We start from the raw sequence: 26,070 nt of genomic DNA, 5'->3' as shown, positions 1-26,070 counted from the left end.
AACATGGGTATACATATATCTACTTGGATGTCATTTATGGTCTCTTTAGGGTATATTCCCAGTAGTGGGATTGCTTGGTCAAATGGTATCTTTATTTGCAACTTTTTGAGAAAGTGCCACAATGCTTTCCACAGTGGTTGCACCATTTTACACTCAGGAAGGAAGGTTCTTAACAGCACTGACCTTACTGTTGAACCAGTCTATGCACACTGGATTGTGTCCATGAGTTAAGGGCATGGTTTCTCTAGTTTCAGGTTCTAATGTGTAGTACTTACAGTAGTAAGACAGACTGGAAAAAAAACCCCAAAAAAACTAAAGATGCAAGCACAAAGTCACAGTGGGATGAGAATTTTGAACAGAAAGGTAATCTTCTGTAGGTAAATAAGGTGATGACAGGTCTGATTGCACTGTATGCCTGCCTTCGCAAAAAGCAGTACTCAGGGACCAGATTCAAGAAGTCTTCTAGAAGTAAAGGAACATAGTGTCACCTTTTTGATCCTTATTTTTACGAAAGCCAACTGTCCCTGAATCCTGCCCAACCATTCTGGAATCTCTTTGGCTCTTCCCTTCTCACACATCACCTCAGAATACGACTCAAAATCCTAACCTTCACTAGGTTAACCATTCTGAAGTCCAGTCTGGGCTTTCTTCACTACCAAATTCCCTGTACCGAGATCAGAGGAAACACATTTGTTAGAATAAATAACAATAGTAATTATCAAAGTCTCTACTGAGCCTGCCACTGTGCTTAACTGCGTTGACTATCAGCTCAGAGCTGTGTAGTCAATCATCACACATTTTAGGTTCAATACCTTTACTGGAGCAGACTAACAGGACTTTCTGAGCAGCAGCTGATGGGTTAAAAATGCTGACACTTTAGTTAGTAACTAAAGTACTTAATCATTGTGTCGCCAGGGTTCCCTTTAAACATTGTTGTGTGCTGTCCAGTCAGAAATGAGTCATCATAGCTGACTATCCAGTGGGTTTTCAGAGGCAAAAATCACAGAGGAGAATGTCCATCTCTCTCCAACAGAGCATCTGGTGGGTTCAAACCATAAGCCTTCGTGCTGGCAGTGCAGTTCCTTACCACTAGGCCACCAGAGTTTCTTTATCCTTGTAGTCAACTAGAATTGCTCAAAACACTGAGTGATACAAAGAAAACTGTCAAGGAAAGCAAAAGAAATCACTCTAGATAGTGTTAAAGCATAAAGACATGTTGTCACAGTTTTAGCTAAATTGCCAAATTTATACAGCCAATGGGCAGTAAAAACTAGGATTTAAACACAAGTTTGAATCAACACATCCACTTTCTAGAAACTCTGGTAGACACGCCGGCTTGTAATTTTTTATTTTCCTAAGTTCCTTTTATGTATAGTGCTCAGGATTTTAATTCATCTTTGTGGTTTGTTGTTAGTTGCTGTTGAGTATGACTTCTAGTGACCCTATGAACAACAGGTCTGAACCCTGTCTTATCCTGTGCCATCTATAAACTTCCTGATACACTAGAGCCCATTGTGGCAGTCATCGTGTCAATCTACCTGGTTGAGGGTCTTCCTTTGGAGACTCCCACTCTTCCAAGCATCACGTCCCTCTCCAAGGAATAGCCCCTCCTAGCAACATGCCCAAAGTATGTGAGAAAAAGCTTCATCATTCTTGCCTCCAAAGGGCACTCTGGCTGCATTCTCTCCAAGGCCTATTTGTTTGGCAGTCCTTGAGAAGTTCAGTGCTCTTCTTCAACACAACAGCTCAAAATCAATTCTTCTTCTGTCATCCTTATTCATTGCCCAACTCTCAGATACAAAGTAAGTGACCATGGTTTAGTTTGGATATATATCTTTATCTGAGTATAATTTCAAAGTTCAATTTTCTAAATAGGAAAGCAATAGTATTAGCATTTCTTCTCTCTAGAAAACTGGGACTGTAGGTGAAGGTGGGAAGGTTGTATCTCAACCATGTTCTACCCAATATAAAAAAAATATATGTCCTTATGAACAATTTCTATTTCATTCTGTATTAATAAAAAGTTTATTGGTAACCCCCAAAAAACCCAACTTTGCCCATGAATGCATTGTTGATTTTCTTAATAATTTCAGCATGCTGTCTTTTATCAAATAAAGAAGTGTCTAGTCACAGGAAAGAACATAAAAACAAACAAAAAAACCCCCAACCTCCCCACCCCCAAAACCAGCGGGATAATATACAGATCAAAAGAAAAGCATGTACCAGTTAGCATCAAGCCGGAGAGTTCTGATTAACAGCTGACACTCCAGCAGGTTTCTGAAGCTGTAAATTACATGGGAGGAGACTGTTCATCTTTCTTCCTTGGAGTTGCTGGTCGATTTGAACTACCAACAGGCTTTGAGTAAGCAATGCAACTCCTCACAGACTAGGCCACGAGGACTCTCTTAGAACAGGGTGTTGGTTCAAAGGGACAGACTTGGACTCAGAATAGGGTGTTCAAAGGGTAGACAGGGACATGCTCAGATCTATAGAAAACATTCTAAGGGATAAGGCAGCAGAATTTTAAGAATCAGTTCTTATCCTGTCAGAACTACATTTTATCAAAAGCTGTGAATACAAAATTAATTGAACTCAAGAGTGTGGAAGAGAAAACATAGAGGAGGCAAGGTATTACACAATCTAGTTAAGAGGCCAGTCAGGGAGGAAGATGATGCAACAATATATGCTAAGGCCACCTGCAGCATGTAAGGTGACAAACAAGTGACAAGGTTTGAATTAGTTAAAGAAGTCTTTAAGAAGGGAGTACTACCACAATTCAAGCCCCAGTGGTTCGCAAAAATTCACTTTTCAACATTTTCTTTTGGGCACTGTTATTTGTCATTTTAGGAAATAGACTGGCACATTCACCTCAAATTTTTAACTTCATCACTTATTCTGTGATTTTTTTACTGTGAAAAAGGGGAGCCTTTTATCTGCTTATCAACAAATATCTTCACATTAGCCAAAGGGTCTCAAGTGTTGTGGTGTTATTACAGGGTTAGGGAGAGGAAGCCACATTTGGAATAGAGAATTCCACTTGGAGTACAATGGCTGGATAGATGAATTTCATAATCCCACTGACCTTAAATTCATACAAAATCCTAGAAAATCAGATCCATTTAATGAACACTTACATGCAATACATAGTTTACATATTTAAGATGAAACAGTAGTTCTTGTGGGGAGCAAGTGAAAAGGAGATACACTTGAACTGGAACTGTTTTATCTTGTGCCATCCTCATCATCACTGACATACTTGAGTTCACTGCTGCAGTCACTGTGACAATCCATTTCGTTGAGACTCTTCCTTTCTCTTGCTGTCCCTCCACCTTTCCAAGTCTGATGTCCCTTTCCAAGGAATGGCCTCTCCTAACACCATGAGATGAAGCTTCGCCATTCCTGTCTTCCAAACTCCAATTAATCCTTTCTCCTCTGAGCTGAGCAAAATGTGCTTTGAGGACAATTCCAACCATCACAACCAACCACTTCACAAGAATCTACTATTTGTTCACTTCAAATATGCTATAATCCAAAACTCTACCTTTCCCCAATTTGTGGACAGGTATTGATCACGACAGACTCTGCCAAGTTTCCACAAATCATTGGTTTATTAGAAAGTTCCCTCATTTTACAGTATATATATCTCTATCATATGTGAGAAAGTTAAATACAGCCTGTTATGTTTGTAAGTAAGGTTATTTTGTTTTTCCTTCTTTTTTAAATTTTGAAATCACTACTCTGGAAGCTGAAGAAAATTGCCCTCTGGAAGGCAGAGAGGTGGCCAGAATATGGCTCAATCTACAAGCTAATGGGAAGCAGCACGGAAATGTTAATACTGTATTATTTAAATATTTACATGAGCTGCAAAGAAAAATGAGTCCCTTCATTTGAACAGATGATTTCATTTTTCCCAATGATAATCACACATAAAGTGTTTGAGACCTCAATGAGGAGCAGTGAATAGGAATGTGGCAGGCAAGAACCTCCTTTGCCCAGCACTTCTGTCTCATAAATGCCAAATACGTTTTCTTTTAGGATTTTGAGAAGAAAGGAACATACAGCTAGGTTAAGATTAAGTAGGGTTTTCCTTCTCACGTAACCAACCAATTCTAGCCACAGGAACAAGTGGAGAAATGCCCAAGAGGGAACTAAATACACCAAAGGAACAGCACCTACAATGTCTTTTGGGTCAGTGTATTAATTAGGGCTATTAGCCCGAGTGCAAGGCAAAAGGGCAGGGAGAGGGACTGGGGTGGTAATTCTTCTGGTCAGTGTCATGGGAAGGAAAAAACTACTGCTCAGATTAATGTGGGCAGAATTCATGGAAACTCCAAAGCAAAAGACTCTGAAAGGTTCCCAAATGTGTTCACCTCCCAACAAGAGGAAGAAAGCAGTCTCAACTTTATCATCCTCCATGTACTTCAGTTTCTAGCCAACATCAAAGGCACATTAAAAATAAAATAAAATAAAAAAAAAATTGTCAGAGGGGACCTGGAAGGCAAAGGGACTGCCTGGAAGAAGGGGTCCAAAAACCCAGTGGACATCATTCTCACTAGACACACTGAGTATCTCATTGCCTCTAGAGAAAAAAGTTCATAGACCCCCTTTCCTCCTCTGTGGAGCCCACTTGTTTCTTAGGGGAAAAACAACACACGAAACAATAAAGGACGTGAGAGAGACTTGTCAGAACTAAGCATCCCTCTGACACTCCCAGTGGACTGTTGCCTACTGGCTTGAAAATCCCAGTGCTGGGAGCACCAGTTACTGCAAATTACACAATATTTTGTCCCAGAAAAAAAAGTTAAACAACATTTTTTTTGTTTTTGTTTTTATAATTCATAACTTCAAAAAATACATGAGCTTGGTAAAATATACATGCTTAGTCATATTTGCATCTAGCAGAAAACAAATGCTTTATTTTTTGTTTTCATTTTATAACCTTTAAGTTTCTTAATTCAACTAGGGCAAACATATTTACATAAAGCCACCAGAACAAGGATCACTTAAAGAGCTGGATGTAAAAAATATTATTGCAGTATACTACAAATATGGAACCTTTTTATATGAGCTACAAAAAGCAGCATTTACATTTAGAGAGTTCAGTGCAATTTTTTTTTTTTACATTAAAAAAAATCCTATAAATTAAGGAAGAAACATCAACATGACAAGAAAAAAATACCCTTCAGACACATGAGTTCCTCTGTGGAGAAGCACATGGGTGACTCCATATTCCACATAGCTTCTATTCATGATATGATCTTCTTTTCTGGGATATGCAGATGACTCTTCTGGGATGAGGGACAAGAGAACAACAGTGCCAAATGGGTGGCTCTGTGAGGGAAACGGACAGAATCACAGCCAGAGCAGCATCTAATCCCCTGGTTCCAAATCAGACTCCCATCGGAGCCACACCTCGGGCAGGGTCACCAAAAGACAGTCAACACTACTGATCCAAAGCCGTGGTGTTTTCACCAGTGTGAGGACAGCATGGCCTTCCCTGTGTGTGACACTGAGAAGGCAAGATTAGATGGGCAAGTGCTTGGTGATATAACCTGCCAGTCAGAAAGGAGGAAAAAGCCTTAAGATTTAGAGAAGGGAAGAGCAGAAGATAAAAAAAGTACAAGGAGGAGGGGAGTATCTAAACTTCCCAGTTTAGATATTGCTGCAGATGGGTGGGGAACACTTATTGGTTTTTCTTAGTATAGGATTAGGAGAGGAAGAGTCAAACAGGAAAGGGGGGAATCCCTGATAGTAAACCCAAAGTAAATCTCAAATCTAAAACCACCCTTTTAAGCCAAAAGTACATTCTTTGGCTTTTAAAAGACACTGCCCACTCCAGCTTCTACTAGCTGGTATTAATGGCTCAACACCTTCAAGGGAAGATTCACAGGTTACCTTCCCTGGTCCTATCTGGGCTTCCAACCCCAACTCATGTACCATGGCTCGGGGGGTGCTGCAGGTCCTGACCTGAGAAGATGGGGTGAAGTAATGGGTGAAGGTGGAGGGCAGTGGCAGCTGCTGCAGCAGGCCGTGGGGCAAGTAGGGTAGGGTAGAGTGCGGCATGTGGAACAGGATGGAAGGTGAAGGGTCCAGGATGGATAGCTGAGGCAGGAATGATGTGGATAGGATGGCTAGCAAGGAAGGTAGCTGGGTGGCCAGGGATGATTGAATGAGTGAGGTGGGACAAGGAAATGGGAGTCAGATGGGGCTGGGGAATGTGATGCACTTGGGCAAGTGGCTGGGGATGAGGATGAGGATGAATGCCAATGGCAGCTGCCGCGGCGGCGGCGTGATGTTGCAGGATGGCATGCTGAACAGTTGTGATGGAGGTGGCAGAAGCTGTGGCTGGCTGCTGAATGTGAATGGGTTGCAAGGCTGGAGTAGCTGGGGCCAGGGCAGCTGAGGCTGGAAACGCCTTTACTTGTTTGGCCAGAAGCTGCTGCTGGATGTGCTGCTGGGCAGCCTGCTGGAGCTTGCTGTACTTCTCCATCTCTTCAGGAGTGAAGGTGATGGGCTGACTCTCCAAGGGGGCTAATGAGGCATCATCAGCCCCATCTGCCGATTCAATGCTAGGCTCCCCGCTGGGAGGCGCGTAACTAGAGAAGTGCTCAAGGTCTGGTGGTATAGGCAGCAAGCTAGATTCTACAGTGCCTGCTTGACTGCTGCTATCCAGGGACTCTAGGGCATCCCCATCACTGGGGTCAGGGAGGTAGCTATGGGAGGTGGCTGGGTCCCCAGGGTAGCAGTCAGAGTGCACTGGGGTGCCCATCGGAGCCACAGTACGATCAGCAGTAGCATCTTCAGATTTTGGCTCTTCTGGGGGTGAGTCTGATAAGGGGCCAGTTGTTTCCTCTGAGGGGAAATGATGCCCAAATGGAGCATCACTACTTCCTGGTGGTCCCTCTTCTGTCTCTGACTGTTCTTGTTCTTCCCCTCTTTCCAAGCCCGATTCTTCACATTTCTTACTGGTGGACTTCCGTGTAGCTGGTAGCTTCCCTATCAGTGGCAGGACAGGCTTATTGCCAAGAGTGGGAGGGAGTTTGGGTCCAAAGTAACCTTGTGGGGGGTCCTTGAGCTTGAGTCCAGATTTATTAGGAGTGGCCAGCACCTCCTCACTAACACTGGATTTCCTCTCCACTTTCTTTGATTGGATCTTCTCCAGTAGCAGTCTGGCAGTCATAGAGTTCTTGTCTTCAGGGCTGCAGTCACCATCTGATCGTCTCCCTGCACTAATGCTGCTGTTCTGAGAGAGTGGGCCTGTCCCTTTACCATCATCTCTACCATCTTCTTTCTTACCAGGACCATCTCCTCGGCCAGATCGGAAATAATGGGGGGACTGGGAGCGGTAAATCTTAGAGCGAATAAAGTCCCGACGACCAGAACGTCTTTCCTCAGGGCTCTCATGACCCCATGAGCCCTTCCTGGAGCCAGATCTCTGGGAAGGGCTTCTGGTGCTGCGACTGCGATCTCGGCTGTAACTTCGGCTCCGCTGCCAGCTGTGAGCTGTAGTACTGCGGCTTCTCCGCTTGCTCCGGCTGCGGCTACAACTGCTGCTGTGACTGCAGCCTCGGGATCTTGATCGCTCCCTGGAATGGCTCCGAGACCGACTGCGGGACTGGCTGCAACTGAGGCTATAGTCATCATCAGAAGATGAGTATTTGTGCCGTTTGGACCGGTGCTTGGAGCTGGCATAGTCTGAGTCATCGGAGTCGTGGGAGCGCTTGGAGTGCCTTCGTGACCGGTCACTATAGTCACTGTAGCTGTCATCAGAGTAACTGCGCTGTCGACTGTAGCAGCTCTGGTCAGAAGAAGCATCTGAGCTACTCGAGTAAGAACGTCGGGAAGAGCGGCGTGAGGAATGGCGCCGGCCAGACCGCGAGCGGCTCCGGGAATGCTCACTGCCTGAGTCTTCCTCCTCCTCCTCACTGTACTGGGACGGAGACTTCTGGTGCTGCCGGTGTGATGAGGCATCATCACTGTCCTCTTCTCCACTACTTGGTCTGCTTCTATGGCTGGATCGGCTGCCCCGCTTGGTGCCAGCTCTACGCTGGCAGGATGAAGCTGGAGGTTCCCCTTTGTGTTTCCTCCCACCATGATCCTGGGAGTTGCCGCCACCTCCACTGTCATCTTTCTTGCCGCTGCTCCCCTCTTCAGCGGGGAGGCATCTCCTTTGGGAATCATCTTGAGCACGACGACGTCTTCTTGGTGGTGCTGGGCTGCCACTCCCAGGGGGTTCAGGTTTGGGGCCCCGTTCGGAATCTGCTGGAGCTGACTTATTCTTCTTTCGCTTTCGTTTCTTGCGCTTCTTTGACTTCTCTCCAGATTCTGCTTTAGAACTTTTCTCTTCTGGGTCAATTCTGTGTTTCCGCTTATGTTTACTAGATTTTTTGTGCTTTTTCTTTTTGTGTCGGTGAGATTTTCCAGATCGTTCTTTCTTGCTGGGAAAGCTTCTTCCTGTGTCTTCTGTCTCTGAGCCATGGCCACCTCCAGGCTCCTGTTTATTTAGGTTGCTGCAGGCAGATCCTGAAGCAGGTGCATCTATTCTGCCGGCTGAGGAATGGACTACATTGTCATTGTCATCTTCCTTGCTTTTATCTGGCTCTGCAGGATCAAAGTCTTGGAGATGGTCCTTCGAGGTGCCACTAGTATCCTTTGGCTTTTCTGGCCCTTTACCTCTGGCATCCTTGTTTCTTGAAAGTTTAAAGTCAAAGTATAAAGGGTTACAACTGTATGAAATTGAAGGTTCTGCCTTAGTGAAAATTAATAGTTCTGATGGCCACTGGAGGGCAGTACTTTCATCTTTGCTCAAAACTGGGAAGAAGGGACCTGTAGCGTGTTTAGGTCCTTCCTGGCTTTCTTTCCCTGCTGGGGTGGCCTGAGAGGCTTCCTTAGCAGCATTAGACTCACACATTTGGGTCTCTGATCCCTTCTGGCTCTCTAAGCTCTGCTCACTTCCATCTCCTCCTGAGGGTTTCTTTGTCTCAGCTCTGCTTGCAGGCTCTGGGGACTGGGCCTCACTGCTTTCTTTCTGCTGCTCAGAGACATCACCGACTGTCTTTTCTGACGCTTGACTTGCTGCAACCTTGGTACTGCCTTTAGGTTTGGGAGAATGACTTTTTTTGCTCTCTGAAGCATTCTTTGGGTGTGCACTATTATCACATTCCATCTGTTCACTGGCTCTCATAAATAGTAGGAAGGGAAAATTAGGTTTTACTTTGCAGTGCGCTGGGGGGATATAGTGGTAATATTCAGGTTCTGTAGCCCCAGATCCTTCTTCTCGCTTCATTCTTTTTAACTTAGATAATGTCGATGCAAGCGACCCTCCATCTTGGGGGTCTTCGTCTTCTTTTTTGCCATCAAGATTACCACTACTATCGGAGTCTCCCACCTTCTGTAATCCTTGATCAGAACCTTTCTCATCAGGTTTTGTCCCATCTTCAGATGTTCCTTCTTCAGCGTGGTCTTTAAAAACAGATGCTATTGATTCAAGTTTGACAGGAGCCTTCTTGGCAAAGGAAAATGACACTCCCAGCTTTTGTGATGGGGTCCCTAGATTATTTTTAATGCCAAAGCTGATGCCTTGAGATGCTAGGCCAGGAGCCTGTGTCAGTCCAGTGGTGTTAGTATTTTGCACTGCAGTGAAAGGGCCTCCTTTATCTAAGGAGAGTTCAGATGTCGGGCCACTACTGGTAGCGGCACTTGTGCCACTATTTGCAGCTGATTCATCCTTTTCATCATCTCCACCTTCTTCATCTACAGCCACCGTGGTTGGACGGAACATGGGACCACTTCCAGGTGCACTATGGGAAGGTTTAGAAAATAGAAAAGACAGGTTTAGGGATAAATTTTACAATCTTACAAAACACTCAGCTTTTATGCTCTACCATTCATCATAGGTGATCATTCCCTCATCCCTGCTATCAAACTGAAATTTCCAATTTCATACTGTTAGCTCACTAAGTTAAATTTCCAAAATCAGTCAGTTATTGCTGTTTCTTCCTAGGTAATTTAAAAAAAGAAAAGAAAAAGAAAAAAACCTAATTTCCCCTGTGCTTTTAGATACATTTTATGAGTTAAACATAGATACTTAGAATACTCTAAGGGCAGCCAGTGGTCAATACATCTATTTTAGAAAAAGAGTCTCTACCTATACATCAAAGGCATTACATCCAAGCATTTGTTTTTGTTTGTCTGGATAATTCCCAGACATTCAGAACTGACATCATGATGCTACCAAGTAATAATTCCTCATCTTTAAAAAAAGAAACACTGAAAACGTCTCAACATCAGTTGTTTTATACATGAAGCTAGGAAGGGTGGAGGGGGAGCAAAGGAGAGGAAGATCCTCATCTAGGTGGACTGACATGGTGACTGCTGCAATGATGAGCTCTTATGTGTCAGAAGTGCAAAGAAGGCTCAGGATAGAACAGGATTCAGATCCTTTGTTCAGAGGCTAGCTATGAGCCGTACGTGACTTGACGGCACCTAAAAACAACATTTTGCCTGAAATTTCTGTAGTATGTGGAACTGCATAGGTATGTATCCCTTGCTAATCAAACTCAAGAACCAAATAAACAATATTTGGACAAAGTCCTTTTTTATCTAAACTCTAGCTACTAACTGTCCAAATAGGATCAGGTAATGTGGTATCTCTTGCTATGTGAATTCTTGTTGGAGTAAGGGAACGAAACAAATCTAGGTAGCAAGAGATGTCTAAAATGTTATAGAAACTAAGCCCGTAGCAAAAGAGAAAAATAACAAAAACGCAAATGGAATAAAAGATTAATTTTGCTCTTTTGTTCAGGATTTGCTATGTTACTTCAATAGTACTATACTCATAACTCACTGTTATCAAGTCACAATCAACTCACAGCTGACCTTCCTACAGGAAGCTGAGACTGTATATGGCCCATCTTTCTATAGCAGAGTTGCTAGTGTATTTAATCTGCCAAAGAAGCCTGGGCTTTGGGTGAAACTTCTTACAGACAGGTCATCAGAGCTCCCCAACCGTACTCTGGGGTCATGCAAATACTCTTGCTGTGTTCTGATGACTGCCTCCTGGTTCAAGTATATGTCTAGTGTGAGTACAATCAAGTGTTCGAGATTTCCATTCTTCTCAAGGTTAGCAACAATTTGTTGTGGTCTACATAGTCAAATATCTTTGCAAAGTCAATGAATCACACATAGACATTCTTCTGATATTCTTTGTTTTCAGCCAAGATCCTGACATTGGCAATTATGTCTCTAGTGCCATGGCCTCTTCTAAACCCTGCTTGTATTTCTGGTACTTCTCTGTTAATGTACTATTCCAGTCTTTTTTGGGTGATCTTCAGCATGATTTTTCTTGTGTGAGATATTGTTTGATAATTTTCACATTCTGTTGGATCAACTTTTTTTTGGGACAGGAATAAACATGGATCTCTTCTAGTCAAGATGGTCAGGTAGTTGTCCTTCAGATTTCGTGGCACAGTATGGTAAGCACATCCAGGAAAGCATCTATTTGTTCAAATATGTTAACTGGTGTGCTATTAATTCCTAGGGCCTTATTTTTTGCCAATTCCTTCAGAACAGCTTAAACATGCTAAAGAGCAATGACGTCAGTCTTGAGATTAAGGGCACCTAATCTTTGCAATTATTTGCTATGCATCAGAGAGCTAGACAATGACTGAGGATAGAATTGATGCCTTTGAGTTGCGATGCTGGAGTACTGAATGTATACCACGGACCGCCAAGAGAACAAACAGGTATGTTATGTCTATCTTTGAGAGGGTGAAACCAAGTTTCTCCTTGGAGGCATAGATTTTGAAACTCTGTTTCACATATTTTGGGCACATGGCCAGGAGGGACCAGTTCTTGGAGGACATCATGCTCATAAGGGTGGAGGGACAACACAGGAGAGGAAGATCCAGATACATGGATTGATAAAGTAAAGGGCCAATAGGGGTTGATGTGTCAGACTCAGTGAGACTGGTTTAGGATAGGGCAGGGTTCAGAGCTACTGTACTGTACATAGATAGGGTCGCTATGAGTTGAGGGTGAGTCAGTGACACATAACAACCACTACTTTTAGAAAAATGAAATACCTGATGATGGAGCAAAATCTTTTCATTTGGTTATATGTTTGGTTTTTTTTTAATTAATTTTAATGAAAATTTATAGAGGCTTAGGATTTCCATACATTCACTGTTGTACTTTTCTCCCTGTCTACCTCCTCCCTCCCAATTCGCTCTTCACTTTGTAAAGTAAAAGAAAAATTCTTCTTTTCTTTGATAGGAAAGATCCTTTAATTGGGGTGGACACAGAGCATGCGCTGGTCCATGATAAAATGACCAAAGGGAAAATTCGAGAAGGACTTCCCTGCCCCCATGAGCACACTCAGAGCAAGTCTGATCTGGGCCCAGAAAAGTTCCCAGTGGAACAACAGACCAGGCCACATCTTAAAGGCCTGGGTCGGCGACCAGGTGGGTAGTAGGAGAAGGCTGCTCACTGTCCCTGTGAACCCAGAGGCTGGGGACCTTGGCTCCTATGCTCTTGGCCACCTTTTCATTTGTGAGGAGGAAAACTGGAGGAACAAAGGGAGATGGGCTGGGTGGGAAAAATAACAATTGGTTTTAAAAAAAAAAAAAGCATCTACGGACATCATACTATGGGGTCTGACGCCCGTTTTAACCATCGCTAGGTACACTTTACAGCATAAATAAAAACTTGAGGAAAAGAAATACATCAGCTCTGAGACAGTGTGGGTGGCACAGCGTGGGCAGTGGGGATGGGGTGGGGTGGAGAGGGCATGGTTGCACGGCAAGGAGCACACATGACAGGAGGCAGTGAGGGCAGTGTGAGTCTTAAGTGTCCTCATGTATGTCCTGGCTGCGGTCCGTGCAATCTTGTGTGGCGGCTCTGAGCTCTCACCCTCCAGGTCCACTTGCTCCTGATCTCACTTCTTGGCGGTGTTCTTTTTGCCCCACAGCTGATGTAGATATCTCAAGAGGGTATTTGTCTTTTCTGTCACAATGATTTGTTCAGATGGGTACTCCCGTGTAGGCAGGTAGACTGAGGGCCGGCTGTTTGAGGCTTTGCAGACAGATTCAGCATGGAATCGGCTAAAACTGCTTTTGTAGACAGGCAATCCTTTCAGAAAATCGGCCATCTTCTGTTGCCACGGCCACCACAGCCACCTTCTCTGCTGTTGCACAGTCAGAAAAATTCTTTCATTGTTATATAATCCCTCCCTTCAAGTCCACTGCACTGTGCAGCCTTTGTTCTGGACTCCTGTCATGACAATAATACCTATTCACATAATGTCTTTTAAACAGTTCTCTCCCTCATCTGTTTCAATGCAGTACATATTATTTATACCCTCTTTCTCAGTCTTCCCTCAACCCCAATGCTAGTCCCGTTTTACAACAGTGGCCCTATGCAATATTTGTCCTTTTGTGACAGAGATATTTCACTCAACATAATGTCCTCCAGGGTCACCCATTTTGTACACTATTTCACAAATTCCTTGTTTTTTTTTCCTTTTTTTTTCTATAATTATATTTTATTAATTTTCATAAACATTTACAGAGATTTTGGGCTTCCACTCATTCATAAATTCCTTGTTTTTCAATGCAGCGTAGTATTGCATTGGGTGAATATACCAGAACTTCTCTATCCATTTGTTTGTTGATGGGCACTTAGGTTGTTTCCAACTCTTTTCTACTGTGAACAAAGCCTCAATAACATGGGTAAGCACATATCTGCTTGGGTGGTGGTCATGGTTTCTTTAGGGTATATTCCTAGTAGTGGAACTGCTGGGTCAAATGGTATTTCTATTTGCCACTTTTTGAGAAAGTGCCACACCGCCTTCCACAGTAGTTGCACCAGTTTACACTCTCACTAACAGTGAATAAGGATTCCAGTTTCTCTGCAATCTTGCCAGCATTTGATGTTTGCTGTTCTGTTAAATTTTGCCATACTTAATGAGGTGAGATGACATCTCATAGTTGTTTTGATTACTTGGTTATATTTTAATTGTTCATTTAAACAACTGAAAACCACAAGTCACTTCTGAAGAAAAATATGTATGTCCCGAAGTATACTTCCCCCCCCACAGCACATGATACTCTTTATTCTAATGCTCAGTGGAAACATCTGTAAACCAGCTTTCTGTAGTGGTGACAGCTGCAGCACATGCTAAGGCACTTTTATTATTTATATATACACACACACACACACACACACACACACACACACACACACACACCACACCCCCACACACAAAAAGGGGTGGAGGGAAAGCCAGTTACTCATTTGGGACAGCAACTTGGACCTGAATCTACAGCTTTGTAGGCATATGTTGCTTTTGTATACCTTCATAATTCATCAAGAAAAGTTTCCTTGGGTGCTCTGGTGGCCCAGTGGCAAAAAGTTGCATTGCAATCCCAGAGGTGTGTGGTTCGAACGCACCAGATGCTCTGCTGGAGAAGGAGGTACAATCTCCTCCTGTACCAGTCAGATCTGATTTGACGGTACACGCACAAAAAAATAGTAAATTTTTTTTAAAAAAAGAAGTTTCCTTTAAAAAATAACAATAATAATGCCTTCTTTGCCATAGGTTAAGTCTAAATGCAGCATATACAGAACAGTTAAGAATAGAGGTCAATTCAGAAACCACTGTTGACCAGTGTAGCCCCCAACGTGGCTGTGGTGGAGGCAGGCTGTCCTCGGCAAAGCAGGGGCCTCAGCATTGCACTTGAGACATTTTGGAGTCAGGAGGGGACAAAGCAGTGGCGCTGACCAGGTGGGGCTGGGGAGGATCGGTCACTCTCTCTCCCTGCCCAAGCTTTCTGTGGCTGGCACAGAAGTGGCACCAGCAGGCATGCTCTGTCCGGCCTACCTGGAGTGCTCCCTGGAGTGGGGGCAGTATATACTTTTTATAAAGAGTTCATAGGTGGTCAAACAGTTAATCACTTAACTAAGTGAAAGGATGGCATAATGAGCCCAACTAGATTCACCTCAGAAGCAAAGCCTTCTGAAAGGTTGCAGACTTGAAAGCCCATGAAATACAGTTCTATTCTGCAAATAAGGGACCATATAAAACATTTTTTGTGTGTGCACATATTTGCAAAATGCCCAAGAAGAATGTGCTTAAAAGAACTGCCAGAGAAGGAATTAGAACCAGTTTACAGACAGTTTAACTCTACAGAACTCACAGGTTAATCCTGCTTCAAAGCATCAAAGTATACACTATAGATGTTCTTTACCTTCCTCCTTCTGCCAAAATAAAAAAAAGGCAAATAAAATAACAGATTCAGTAAACAAAATAGACCTATTAAGTTAGAAAATGGAAACTTGGGAACTTTGACGCCAAACTGACTATAAACTTTAAACTGTCACAATCATAACCTTTCTTTCTACTGTAACTATTTTCCTTCTGTTGTTCCCAATTCCCTCTGCTGTTCCTGGCCAAATAGTAAAATAAACAGAAAGGAGCTTAAATCGTCCAGATTGAGGCACACAGCTCATGTAACAAATAAAAGCCTCAAATACTCATAGACTGGTCTGGAAATTCAGCCCCAGGTCGGGTCAATTCCAACTAACGTTAAACATCAGCACAGAATGAAAACTGGTAAGAACTACAAAAGAACATTAAAACTTACAGCAGAAACCTGACCTGCAAAGAAATGCTTTTAGAGTATTAAGGATTAACGGTGCAGTGCTTAAAAGGGAGTTTCACTATCTGAATCTGTACCAAAGTATTTTTAAGCTATAAAATACATACTTACTTTTCTACATGAGGAGTATATTAACAAATGGAAAAAATAACAGTAATAGTTGTATCACTTACTGAACATTTTCTATGTGTTTGGCATTCTCTTAAGTACTTTGGATATATTAACCCATTCACTCATTATACAATTCTCAGAGGTAATTATCTATCTATATTTTACAAAAATGAAACTAAGTCACAGAGAGTTTAGGTAATTTGATTTAATATCACACAAATAATGAGTAGGGTATAGCTTTAAAAGTATATGCTCTTATGTATACTGATGTTTATTGCTGTGTTATTCACCATAGCAAAGAGATGGAAGCAAACCAAGTGCCCATCAACAAATGGATAGAAAAACTATGGCATATTCACCCAACAGAATTCTATACAGCACTGAAAAACAATGAACTCATAAAACATTACACAACATGGGTGATTCTGGAAGACATTATGCTGAGTGAAATATCTCAGTCACAAGAGGCCAAATACTGCATAACGGCCACTGTTATAAAGTAGAACAGAAATGCAGGGAGAGGGGAGAAAATGGGAAAGAGTGGAGAGGTAATGCACACTGCATTAGAAAAGATGAGGGGAAGAAGTGTCTGACAGGAATATATGATTATGCATTATATAGATGAGAACAATCTGGAACAAGGTGTACATTTTGGGGTGGGTAAGGGGATTAGGAAGAAGAAAATGTGCAACAAGGAATTAAAAAAAAAGTGAAAGAGGAAAAATGTATATGCTATTAAACCTATAGTGCATACCCAAAGACATATTTTTAGTTTGGAAAGCGCTATTAAAAAGTCCCCTCTGTAAGTGACACCCTTGAAAATCCTATGGAGCAGTTCTAATCTACATGGCTGCTTGGAGTTGGGACCAACTTAACAGTAACTAACATCAATAACCAAGTTCCCTCTTGGAAAATATTCTCTCACCATTCAGCTTGTTTCCTTTGCTCTGCCAATTCATGGAGCCGTCGTAGGGCCTTTTCCTGTTTCTTCTCATCCTTTCGGGATCTTGAGGAGACATTTCGAGCAAACTCTCTTTGCTTCAGATCTTTCAACCTCTGAGATAAAAGAAAGAAAAGAGGCTAAGTAATTTAGGATGATACTGGGCCTTTAGAATATTTACTTTTAGTCAGTGGTTACAGAGCTAATGCAGAATACATTATTATTGTATGTAATTGAAAATACAGTGGCTGATTACTCTGGGCAAAACATTTGGGAATATCTGTGGTCTACTTAAGACAGTGTACTATTGGGCCTTTATTTAGTGACTTCAAAGGCAACAAGCACATTTCAGAATACTGAGAGGAAAGAAATGGACTATTTAATCATCTGCTCTCCCAGGATGCAAAACTAGACAAACAGAGCATGAGATAAATCTTAACAGAGGTCAAAGAGAACAGAAAGGGATTAGGTCAATAAAAATAAATAAATAAATAAATAAATAAATAAAAACTACCCAGGTGTAAGATCTTCAAAAGCAATGTACAGCTTACATGGGAAGGTTTTTTGAATCCGAACTCACAAATAGAAAAGCATACTTTTATTTCACCATGAAAAGGTGCTATTATTTCTTTTCAGCATAAAGAGGTTTTCCCTACTTTTATTAAACAAGTCCTAGAGGTTTCCAATGCTAACATGTTCAGAGCCCACCAGCCTGACTGTTTTGGTCAGTCTGCTGAAATTAGAGAGCATATATATAGCTTTTCATTGTTTGATAGCTGTGGAAAGAACATTCAGAGGATGAAGAGAGAGAACAGGGATAAATTAAAGAATTTAATATTTAAAATTCATGTAATAGAATGGGTTTTTTATTCTTAGAAGCTACTATAAAACTTTTCTTAAAAACAAGAACAAAATTAAAGAAGTAACAGTCACAATAAAAACAAACAAAATGTAAAAACAAAACAACACAGTGTCATGACATACTGGTGACAGAGTCCAGACATCTCTATTTGCAATGCAGACAGAACTAAAATTGATTCCAGCACAGTAGATAATATAGAAGAATAAGCAAAACAGAACATACACAATAGCCTATGCTTTCACAACAGCACCACAAAAAGGAATTTGGCCCAATATAAAGTGGACATTGCTTTGTGGAAAGGCATGATGCTCAACAGACATAGGAATTTTCTTATCTAATATTTATGAAATGTGTTTTGAGTATTTATTGAACTGGGAGGGGGAAAGGGTAGGTAGACACACAAAGAAAAGATATACAACTTAAGACACTGGTAGAAAAACTCACTCTTGTGATCTGGGCTCCCAAATTAGAAGGATTTGCTTTCAATACATCAGCTGAAAATGTCACATCACAAAGGAAAAAAAGTAAAAAATAAACAAGAGTGGAAGAGAAAAAAAAATAAAGCAAGCATTACTACAAAAGCTCTCTTAGTGAATCTGCAAACTATTATACTGAACAATCAGGGACAAAGCCATCAACTCTAAAAGGGCTGGGGAGAAGGGAAGTACCTGCACAACACATATGTGTACACACACATATACACACACTGACACAGGAAGAATTCCACTTAGGGAATATCTGTCTTTCTTCCAGAAAAAAAAAATGGCTACAGAATGTTGGAAAAAATCACAGCTGTCTAAAAGCAACTAGTCTTGAACTTTTCATTTACCTTTATTTGGGAAGAAGTTCAAGTGATCAATAGCTGGCTAAACTATTCACTGAGGCTTGGTTATACAGAATTAAGATTTTTATAAAACCATTTAAAGATTTTTACAAAGTATTTTCAGTAACTATGAAATACAATGCCCCCTTTTCCTACTGGATGGGGCAGAGGAAAAAGGGCTATCAGACTTTTCATGTGAGTATTTTAGGACACAAATCTAGGTTTTCTTCCTTAAACACTCGAACAGGCAATTTAGCCAAGATTTAAATAGGGAGAAAGGTCATATATCTGCCGTCCCTTCTTTAATACCCTCTCTCTGTGCTCATTCTTTCCCTCTTCCAAATATTTCATCACTTTTTTATTTTATTTTATTTTTGTGTGTGTCCCGTCAAATCAGATCTGACTGGTACAGGAAGAGACTGCCCCTCTTCCAGCAGAGCATCTGGTAGATTTCAACTACGTACCTCTGGGATTGCAATGCAGCTTCTTGCCACCAGGCCACCAGAGCTCCCTAAATATTTCATCACTTTTAGAAGAGGTTTCCTAAACTACATTGTACTATCCATAAGAACAATTATTTTATTGAATACTGGAGGAGTCTCGAGGCTGAGTCAGTCAGACAGAGATTAAGTTTAAAGATTAGTTCACAAGCATATTACCCGGAAGATATGCTACTTAAAACAGCTAGCACAGGTATAAAAATGAAGGTATAGTTGAGGATAAAAGAGGTGCCAATAAAATACCCAAACTGCAGGTCTGTTGTAGGCAAAACTTTCCTGCTATAGTGTTACTATGCTAGTTGTGAAAAACACTCCACCACTTTTATTATCTTTATAGTCAAGTGTGGGGACTCAAAACTAGAACAGGATGCTAACCTAAACACCCTAGATCTGGGCTCAGGGCTCAGCAATGTCTAATTCCCCAACCAAAAATGTGTAATTGAGTCTCTCTTGGATGAGGACGCTCTGTTAAAAATAAGATGGCGGTTTTAGGATTTCCTTTTCCTCTACCTGAAATGAGTATCTAAATCTTTATCTCTTCTTTCTGCTAAAAGTCAAATTTAACTCCCATTGCAAAGTCTCTACTGACCCCTCACAATAAGGTAATGTTTTTCTTTCTGAACTACCTGAGCAGTTTATATGTGTACCTTTTCTACTAAACATTCTATTTTGTTCTCAGACTACAATTATTTCTGCCTTACAGACAGGCAGTATGTGTAAAGCTTCCAAGTCAGAAACACTAGGGTTCAAATTAATTATTTACTTAGCTAAGTGATTTCCAAGCTTGTTTTAATCACAAGTGAATGCCACTCCTGCTTCCAAGCTTGTTTTAATCGGGAAGCTCCACCAAACACTGTAACCATTATCGCATGTGGCACATCAGTGTCACAGTGTTTAGCATCACAGCAACCACAAGCTTGGAAGCAGGAGTGGCATCCACTTCTGAAATGACTTGCCTTCGGAAACTCTATGAACAGTGCTCAGGTCTTTTGTTCATAGAGTCACTATGAGTCGTCTACGACTAGACGGCACTTAACAACAACAACAATAACAACTGATTTCAGTTCTCTGAGCCCCAGTTTCAAAGAAATCAGGGCTACCTATCAACAGATTGGTAAGATTAAGTGTCAAAAAGCCACACAACTATTCCAAAACTGTTCTTCTTTCATGCTGGGAGGGATTAGGGTTTATCTTCATACTTAACAATGAAGTGGAGCATGGAGTAAAAAATATAGAAAATATCTAGCAAATGCACAGTCAATAACTGGTTTAACCATGAGATCCTTCATTTTTCCCAGACAAAATACATATCATTTGAAGGAATTATTAATGTGAAATATTTTCATATTTTTACTGGGGCCATGGAGAAGAGTTGGTCAAACAGGATTAAGCCATCTGGCTGCTAACTATAAGGTTTCTGGTTCCATACCACTGGTCACCTCATGGGAGAAGGCTGTGACAGTTGGCTTCTGTAAACATTACAGTCTTGGTAACTTTGTACAATAGGTTTGATGCTTATTTTAATGAAGCTAAATTAAAGTTTAGTAAATAACATATTTGAGCTGGAAAATATTCTGATTCAAAAGAATAGAAAAGGAGGCTAACCCCTATTAAAAAGGGAAAGATCTGAAGATATCATTTTGCTGAAAAATTAACATGGTACAAAAAAAAAGTTTTTTGGTATATAATAAAAGGAATTTTTCCTACTATGTCTCAAAATCTGTAATAGCTGGGATTTCATGAAACATCTCTGGAAGACCAGTAGAGGTCTTTTGATCCAACACTTGACAGTCACTCACATTAACGGTAGCCAATCAGACAAAAGACAACTTCAAATATAAGTAACATTTTAATTAGTTATCATGTTAGCAGAAAGTCTGGCACAATTGCCTACTTATCCTACTCTGAACAAACAGGCCAGGAAATGAGAACAAGGGATATGACAATCAGGCTTTGTAGAAAATCATCCTCAAGAAATATGGCACCTTCCTGTAATGAGTAGCGATTTTAACAATGTTATGGCTCTGTTAGTAGCAAGAAATGATATTACTGCGCTAAACTGCATTGGAATTGTACATGAATAAGATACAAGTACTTTCCATAACAACATCAGAGAAATAATTTCTAACTTTTGGTGCTATCATATTCTTCTCCATCAAAATAAAATTTAATACTAAGAATTTATACTTTATAGCATATACTTTACGGAGAACATATATAATTTACTATTTTTCTATAGTACTAAAACCCAACAATTAAATTCTAAAAGAATAAAAAGCATTATGTTTATGTGACAGGAATTTCAGTTATCAGAAAACAGTTTGCTGATAATTATTTCTTATTGCTGGTAAAATCACTTCATTTACTCAGTTATGAAAAGAAAACCTGGTTTTATCTTTTCAGAATCAATAGATTATTTATGATCCCTCCCCCAATTAGACGGCTACTTAAGATCAGGTACTGAGGTTTAGTTTTTCTTTTTATTTTATCATTTTGTGTGTGTGTACCGTCAAATCACATCTGACTGGTACAGGAGGAGATTGTTCCTCCTTCTCCAGCAGAGCATTTGGTGGATTTGAACCGTGCACCTCTGTAGTTTTTCTTTTTAACTAACCTTGTAGTGGTTACACCACTGTTTAAAACATATTCAATAAGAATTTATCAGTTTTCAGTTTTAAAATAAGTTGTTGGAAGAAAAATCAGGAAGAGGAACTCAAATGTACAATTTGCGCACTGTTTGTTGGTAAACACAGGGAGTGGATGGTTGCATTATAACCTCTCCTTTTGCCCAAGTATGAATCTGGATTTTTGGAGCGTCAAAGACTACCTTTCCCTTTATGCCAATAATTCCATATACCTGAGATCTAGAGTCTCTTTTTACCAAAGTGTATTCTTGTCTCTGTCAAGCCATAACATTAAAATAGTGTCACTTCCCTTCTCAATTTGAAGTAATCATGCTGTAGCTGCTGTCTGGCCAGGTCATTCCTTAAGTCTAATCATTCAACTTAAGTCTCAGTGAATGGATGATGTGAATGAGAACCACTGGGACATCTTGACGTGAGAGAAATGACCCAAGAAGGAACACAAAAAACCTGAGTGTTTAAATACTCAGGGAAGGAAGATTATGATTAAATGGCTAGAAAATTCAACTCAATGGACATTATAGATAAATTCTTTGTTTTAGCCGATGTATATCAGGATGGATGGTGAAGAGATTGAGATTGTTCACAGCTTTAGTCTGCTTGGCTCCACAATCAACACTCTTGGCACCAGCAGCCAGGAAATTAAAAGACGTATTGCCATGGGAAAGTCTGCTGTTAGGGACCTCTCCGAAGTACTGAAGAGCAACGGTGTGTCTCTGGAGACTAAGGTGCATCTGGTACAGGCCATGGTCTTTGCAATCACTTGTTATGGATCAGAGAGCTGGACAATGACTAGGGAGGATTGAAGAATTGATGCTTTTGAGCTTTGGTGTTGGAGAAGAGTGTTGAGGGTACCATGGACTGTTAAGAAAACAGATTCATCTTAGAGAGGGTTAAACTGGGCTGTTCCTTGGAGGCAAGAATTCTGAGGCTTTGTCTGACATACTTTGGTCATGTAAGGAGAGACCGGTCCTTGGAGAGGGACATCATACTTGGGAGGGTGGAGGGCAGGCGCAGGAGGGGAAGGCCCTCTGGGAGGTGGACTGATTCCGTGACTGAGGCAATCGGGATGAGTGTGTCGGAGACAATGAGATTGGCACAGGACACAGCAGAGGTTAGAGCTGTTGTACATAGAGTCGCTATGAGTCACAAGAGACTCAATGGCACATAACAACAACAACAAATTAGTGAGAAAAATTTACTCTTACTCAGTAACAGAAAATGCAATAGGAATATGTACTACAGATGTTAAAAAAAGTGAAAGGAAAAAAGATAAATTCTTAAGAGTCTTAAGACTGGATTAAGAGTAGTTTTAATTAGTCAATTGTGGTAATACTTACATTTACGACTAAATTGCCTTACAGCATAATGATTAATATCACTAGGTGGATAAGCAAATTCATTATCATAAAGCTACTATGGATTACTTGCTTTGTTATGTTCAGGAATTCAGTAAAAAGCCTGAGAAGATGACGGTTACACAGTGTAAGGTGTGTCTGCTTTAAGGCCATTTGTATGGTGGTACGTGGATGTATCCACACATTTATATATCTATTAATATCACTTTACTTAAAGTGCTTTATTTATATACCATAAAATTCACCCCTTTAAAATATACAATTTAGTGGTTTGTAACATACTCAAGAGTTGCATAAGCACCACTACTAATTTCCATTACCCTAAAGGAAACCTCATAGCCAATAACAGTCATACTTTATTCATACCTGTGCCCAGCGCTCAGAAATCGCTCATCTACTTTCTGCTTCAGTTGATATAATTCGGAACTTTTTAAGTGGACTAATACCACATGGAGTATTTTGTGGCTTTGTTCTTGCATTTAGCTTAATATAACTAAGGTTCATGCATCCTGTATTATGCATGAATAAAATATTCCTTTTATGGCTGAATATTAGAATTTTATTGTATCAATATTTTTACAGTTTTTTTCAGATTTACAGTATCAGTTGGTGAACATTTTGGTTGTTTTCACTTTCTGGCTATTATGAAGGTTGACTCTATGAACATCCTTACATGGATGTATGTTTTCATTCTCTTCCACCTATGAGTGGAAATACTAGGTCAGTATTCTGTGTTGGACTTTTGCAAGAATTATAGCATTTTACAATCTCAGTAGCCATGTAAAAGGGTTCCAATTGCTCCATTATCCTTGCCAATACCCGTCATTGTGCGTTTTCTATTTTAGCCATCTAAGTAGGTATAAAATGGTATTCCCTTGTGGTTTTGGTGTAATGAGTTTAATTATGTCTACATAGCCCTTAAGACCCTATCTTAAGAGAAATATTTGTCTTCTAAACATGTTGTTGGACTATGGAGTTGGAACCAACACATGGCTGACCTTCCAGCAGGTTTTCAGAGGCAATAAATCACATAAGGCTTGGCTATCTTTTTTCCTGCGGAGCAGCTGGTGAATTTAATCCCAAAGGTTACCACAAACCTCTGGGTTGACAGCGTAGTTCCTTACTGCTAACCCAACAGAGCTCCCTAATATAAAAACAGAAGGAGTGTAATTGAGAAGAGATGGTTAGGTCCAAGCAAAAAGCAAATTAACTTCCTAGTATAGAGTGCTTTGAATATTTCACCCATAAACTTATCATTATTACTTAGGTTACTCTTGTTTTTTCAGACAATGACAGAGCAAAGAGCCTCATTCCAGAACCCCTAGGAATCACTGCAATTAATGAAAAGTGCACAGAGGCTGAAAACTGCACAATATAAATTAGGTAAAAGAATTTTTATGGCGAGCTCTGGTGGCCTAGTGGCAGGAAACTGCACTGCAATCCCAGAGGTGCACGGTTCAAATCCACCAGATGCTCTGCTGAAGGAGGAGGAACAATCGCCTCCTGTACCAGTCAGATCCAATTTGACGGTACACACATAAAATAAATAAATAAAAAAAAAAAAAAAGAATTTTTATTTATAATGGGATTGTGTGTCAGGAAGAAGACTGAATGTTAGACAAACATAATCAAAGAAGGCAGAATTTACCTGCAATATTAGCGTTCCAAGGGGTTCTTTAGGGTGCCCCTATTCACAAAAGCAGACAGCTTCCTTGAACCAACGCAGTTTTTTTGCAAGGTTAACTAGGTGGTGATAGCTGGGTTTAAGAAGAAGTCTATTACCAACACAAACAGAGTTGGTGAGTAAGATTTAACACTGAGTGTTCAGGTGAAAAGGCTCAAAACACGCTTTATTTATGGACAACTGGCTAACTTATATCAATTCCCTGATTAAACCAAAAAAGCTCCAAAGTAAACAGCATCAACAGTGGTAGGAAAATTAGAACCTAAAATTTTCCCATCTCTGTTACATACTGATAAACTTTTAAAGTACAGGTAGATATAATAACATTAAATGAATTATCATTAAATTAATACTAAACTAAATATTAAAGTTAAAATAAAATTATAGTATGTTCAAACTGTGGAGCATATTTCCCATTCACACTCGTGTTGTTTACAATGCATTATCTCTGTAAAAGCAAACTGTTGTTTAAATCAACTTTTAAGATTTTCAAACTGATTTCATATTTTTTAACAACGATTTTATAGTTTTCTAAGGATAAACAATTTGTAAACAACTAAAAGATACAGTGCATATGGAATATATTCCCCAATCTCTGATTATGATGGTCTAAAGTCTCAGGTTAAGAAGCTTTAAGTTAACATTTTATTTTAGTCTGAAAATTGCTTTCTCTCCCCTTGCCTTTTTTGTATTTACTTTTATATTTTCACCCAATAAATAGCAAGGCAGTACTGAAAAAGAAACTCAGAATGCAATATTTCAAATTGGTTTGTTAGATGTTCAACTGGTTTTGATGTACTTATCTTCTAAATGCCACATATATCAAGCATTTAGAATATCAAATGCTTTATGTCTCAGGAGAGGTTAAGAATGTAATCACAAACAAAGTGAATTATGTTCTAGCAAAAAAAAAAAGAATGTAATCACTCTGCCAGCCGCCAGCGTGCTTAGGTCTGGAGTGGTCCTGTGCATTTCTATAGTGCTTGCAAGAGCAGTGTTGCTCATGCTAATAACACTATATCGTGGCATGGAGGAGGAATAGTGGGAATGTATCTACATTTACAATATTCTTCTTACCAAAACCATTTATGGAAAATAGGAACTGCATTGTAACATGTATCTCTGGATTGGAAATGATCATATTGTTAATATTTCTAGCCTTAAGCTTAAAAGATTATAATGTTGAAAATTATTTGTTATACATTTGTTTAAATTTTCCCCCTCTTTTAGCAACTGGGATCGAGAGGGAAGAGAAAAGACCAGAGAATGGCCAAAATTATTGGGGCAGCTATTGCTGCCAGTTTAGGGCCTGTGTCAGGAAAAGGAAGTCTTACTCATATACAGTGCCACCCAAAGGTAATAAAGGAGGTCAGAAATGCTTCCACTGTGGAAAGCTGGGCCACTTCAGTAGACAGTGTCACAGATGAGAGCCACTGATAGGCAAGGGAGTAGAGAGGAAGCTCCCACTCACTTGCTTTAAGTGTGGATCTGAAG

At 40.4% G+C, this 26,070-nt stretch overlaps 1 protein-coding gene and 1 pseudogene across 2 annotated transcripts in view; both read right to left on the bottom strand.

Moving 5' to 3' along the window:
- Positions 1-5,781: 5,781 nt before the first annotated feature.
- GPATCH8 (G patch domain containing 8) overlaps positions 5,782-26,070 on the bottom strand; it is an 88,591-nt gene continuing 68,302 nt past the window's right edge. Inside the window, exons 8-9 of one of the 2 annotated variants that reach the window (XM_006897837.1) lie at positions 16,693-16,823; positions 5,782-9,800 (exon numbers count right to left, since the gene is read on the bottom strand). In XM_006897837.1, coding sequence (XP_006897899.1) covers positions 5,930-9,800; positions 16,693-16,823 — 4,002 coding nt within the window. In that variant the 3' untranslated portion in view covers positions 5,782-5,929. The remainder of the gene's footprint in view (positions 9,801-16,692; positions 16,824-26,070) is intronic. The other variant, XM_006897838.1, reaches the window with a different exon arrangement.
- On the bottom strand, positions 12,843-13,147 carry LOC102871151 (annotated as a pseudogene).

Source organism: Elephantulus edwardii, unplaced genomic scaffold (genome assembly GCF_000299155.1).
Source record: "Elephantulus edwardii isolate Elephantulus edwardi_28Jun2011 unplaced genomic scaffold, EleEdw1.0 scaffold00216, whole genome shotgun sequence".
Taxonomy (NCBI): Eukaryota; Metazoa; Chordata; class Mammalia; order Macroscelidea; family Macroscelididae; genus Elephantulus; species Elephantulus edwardii.
The sequence above is the reverse complement of the archived record's forward strand: the minus strand, read 5'-3'. Positions and strand labels throughout refer to the sequence as shown.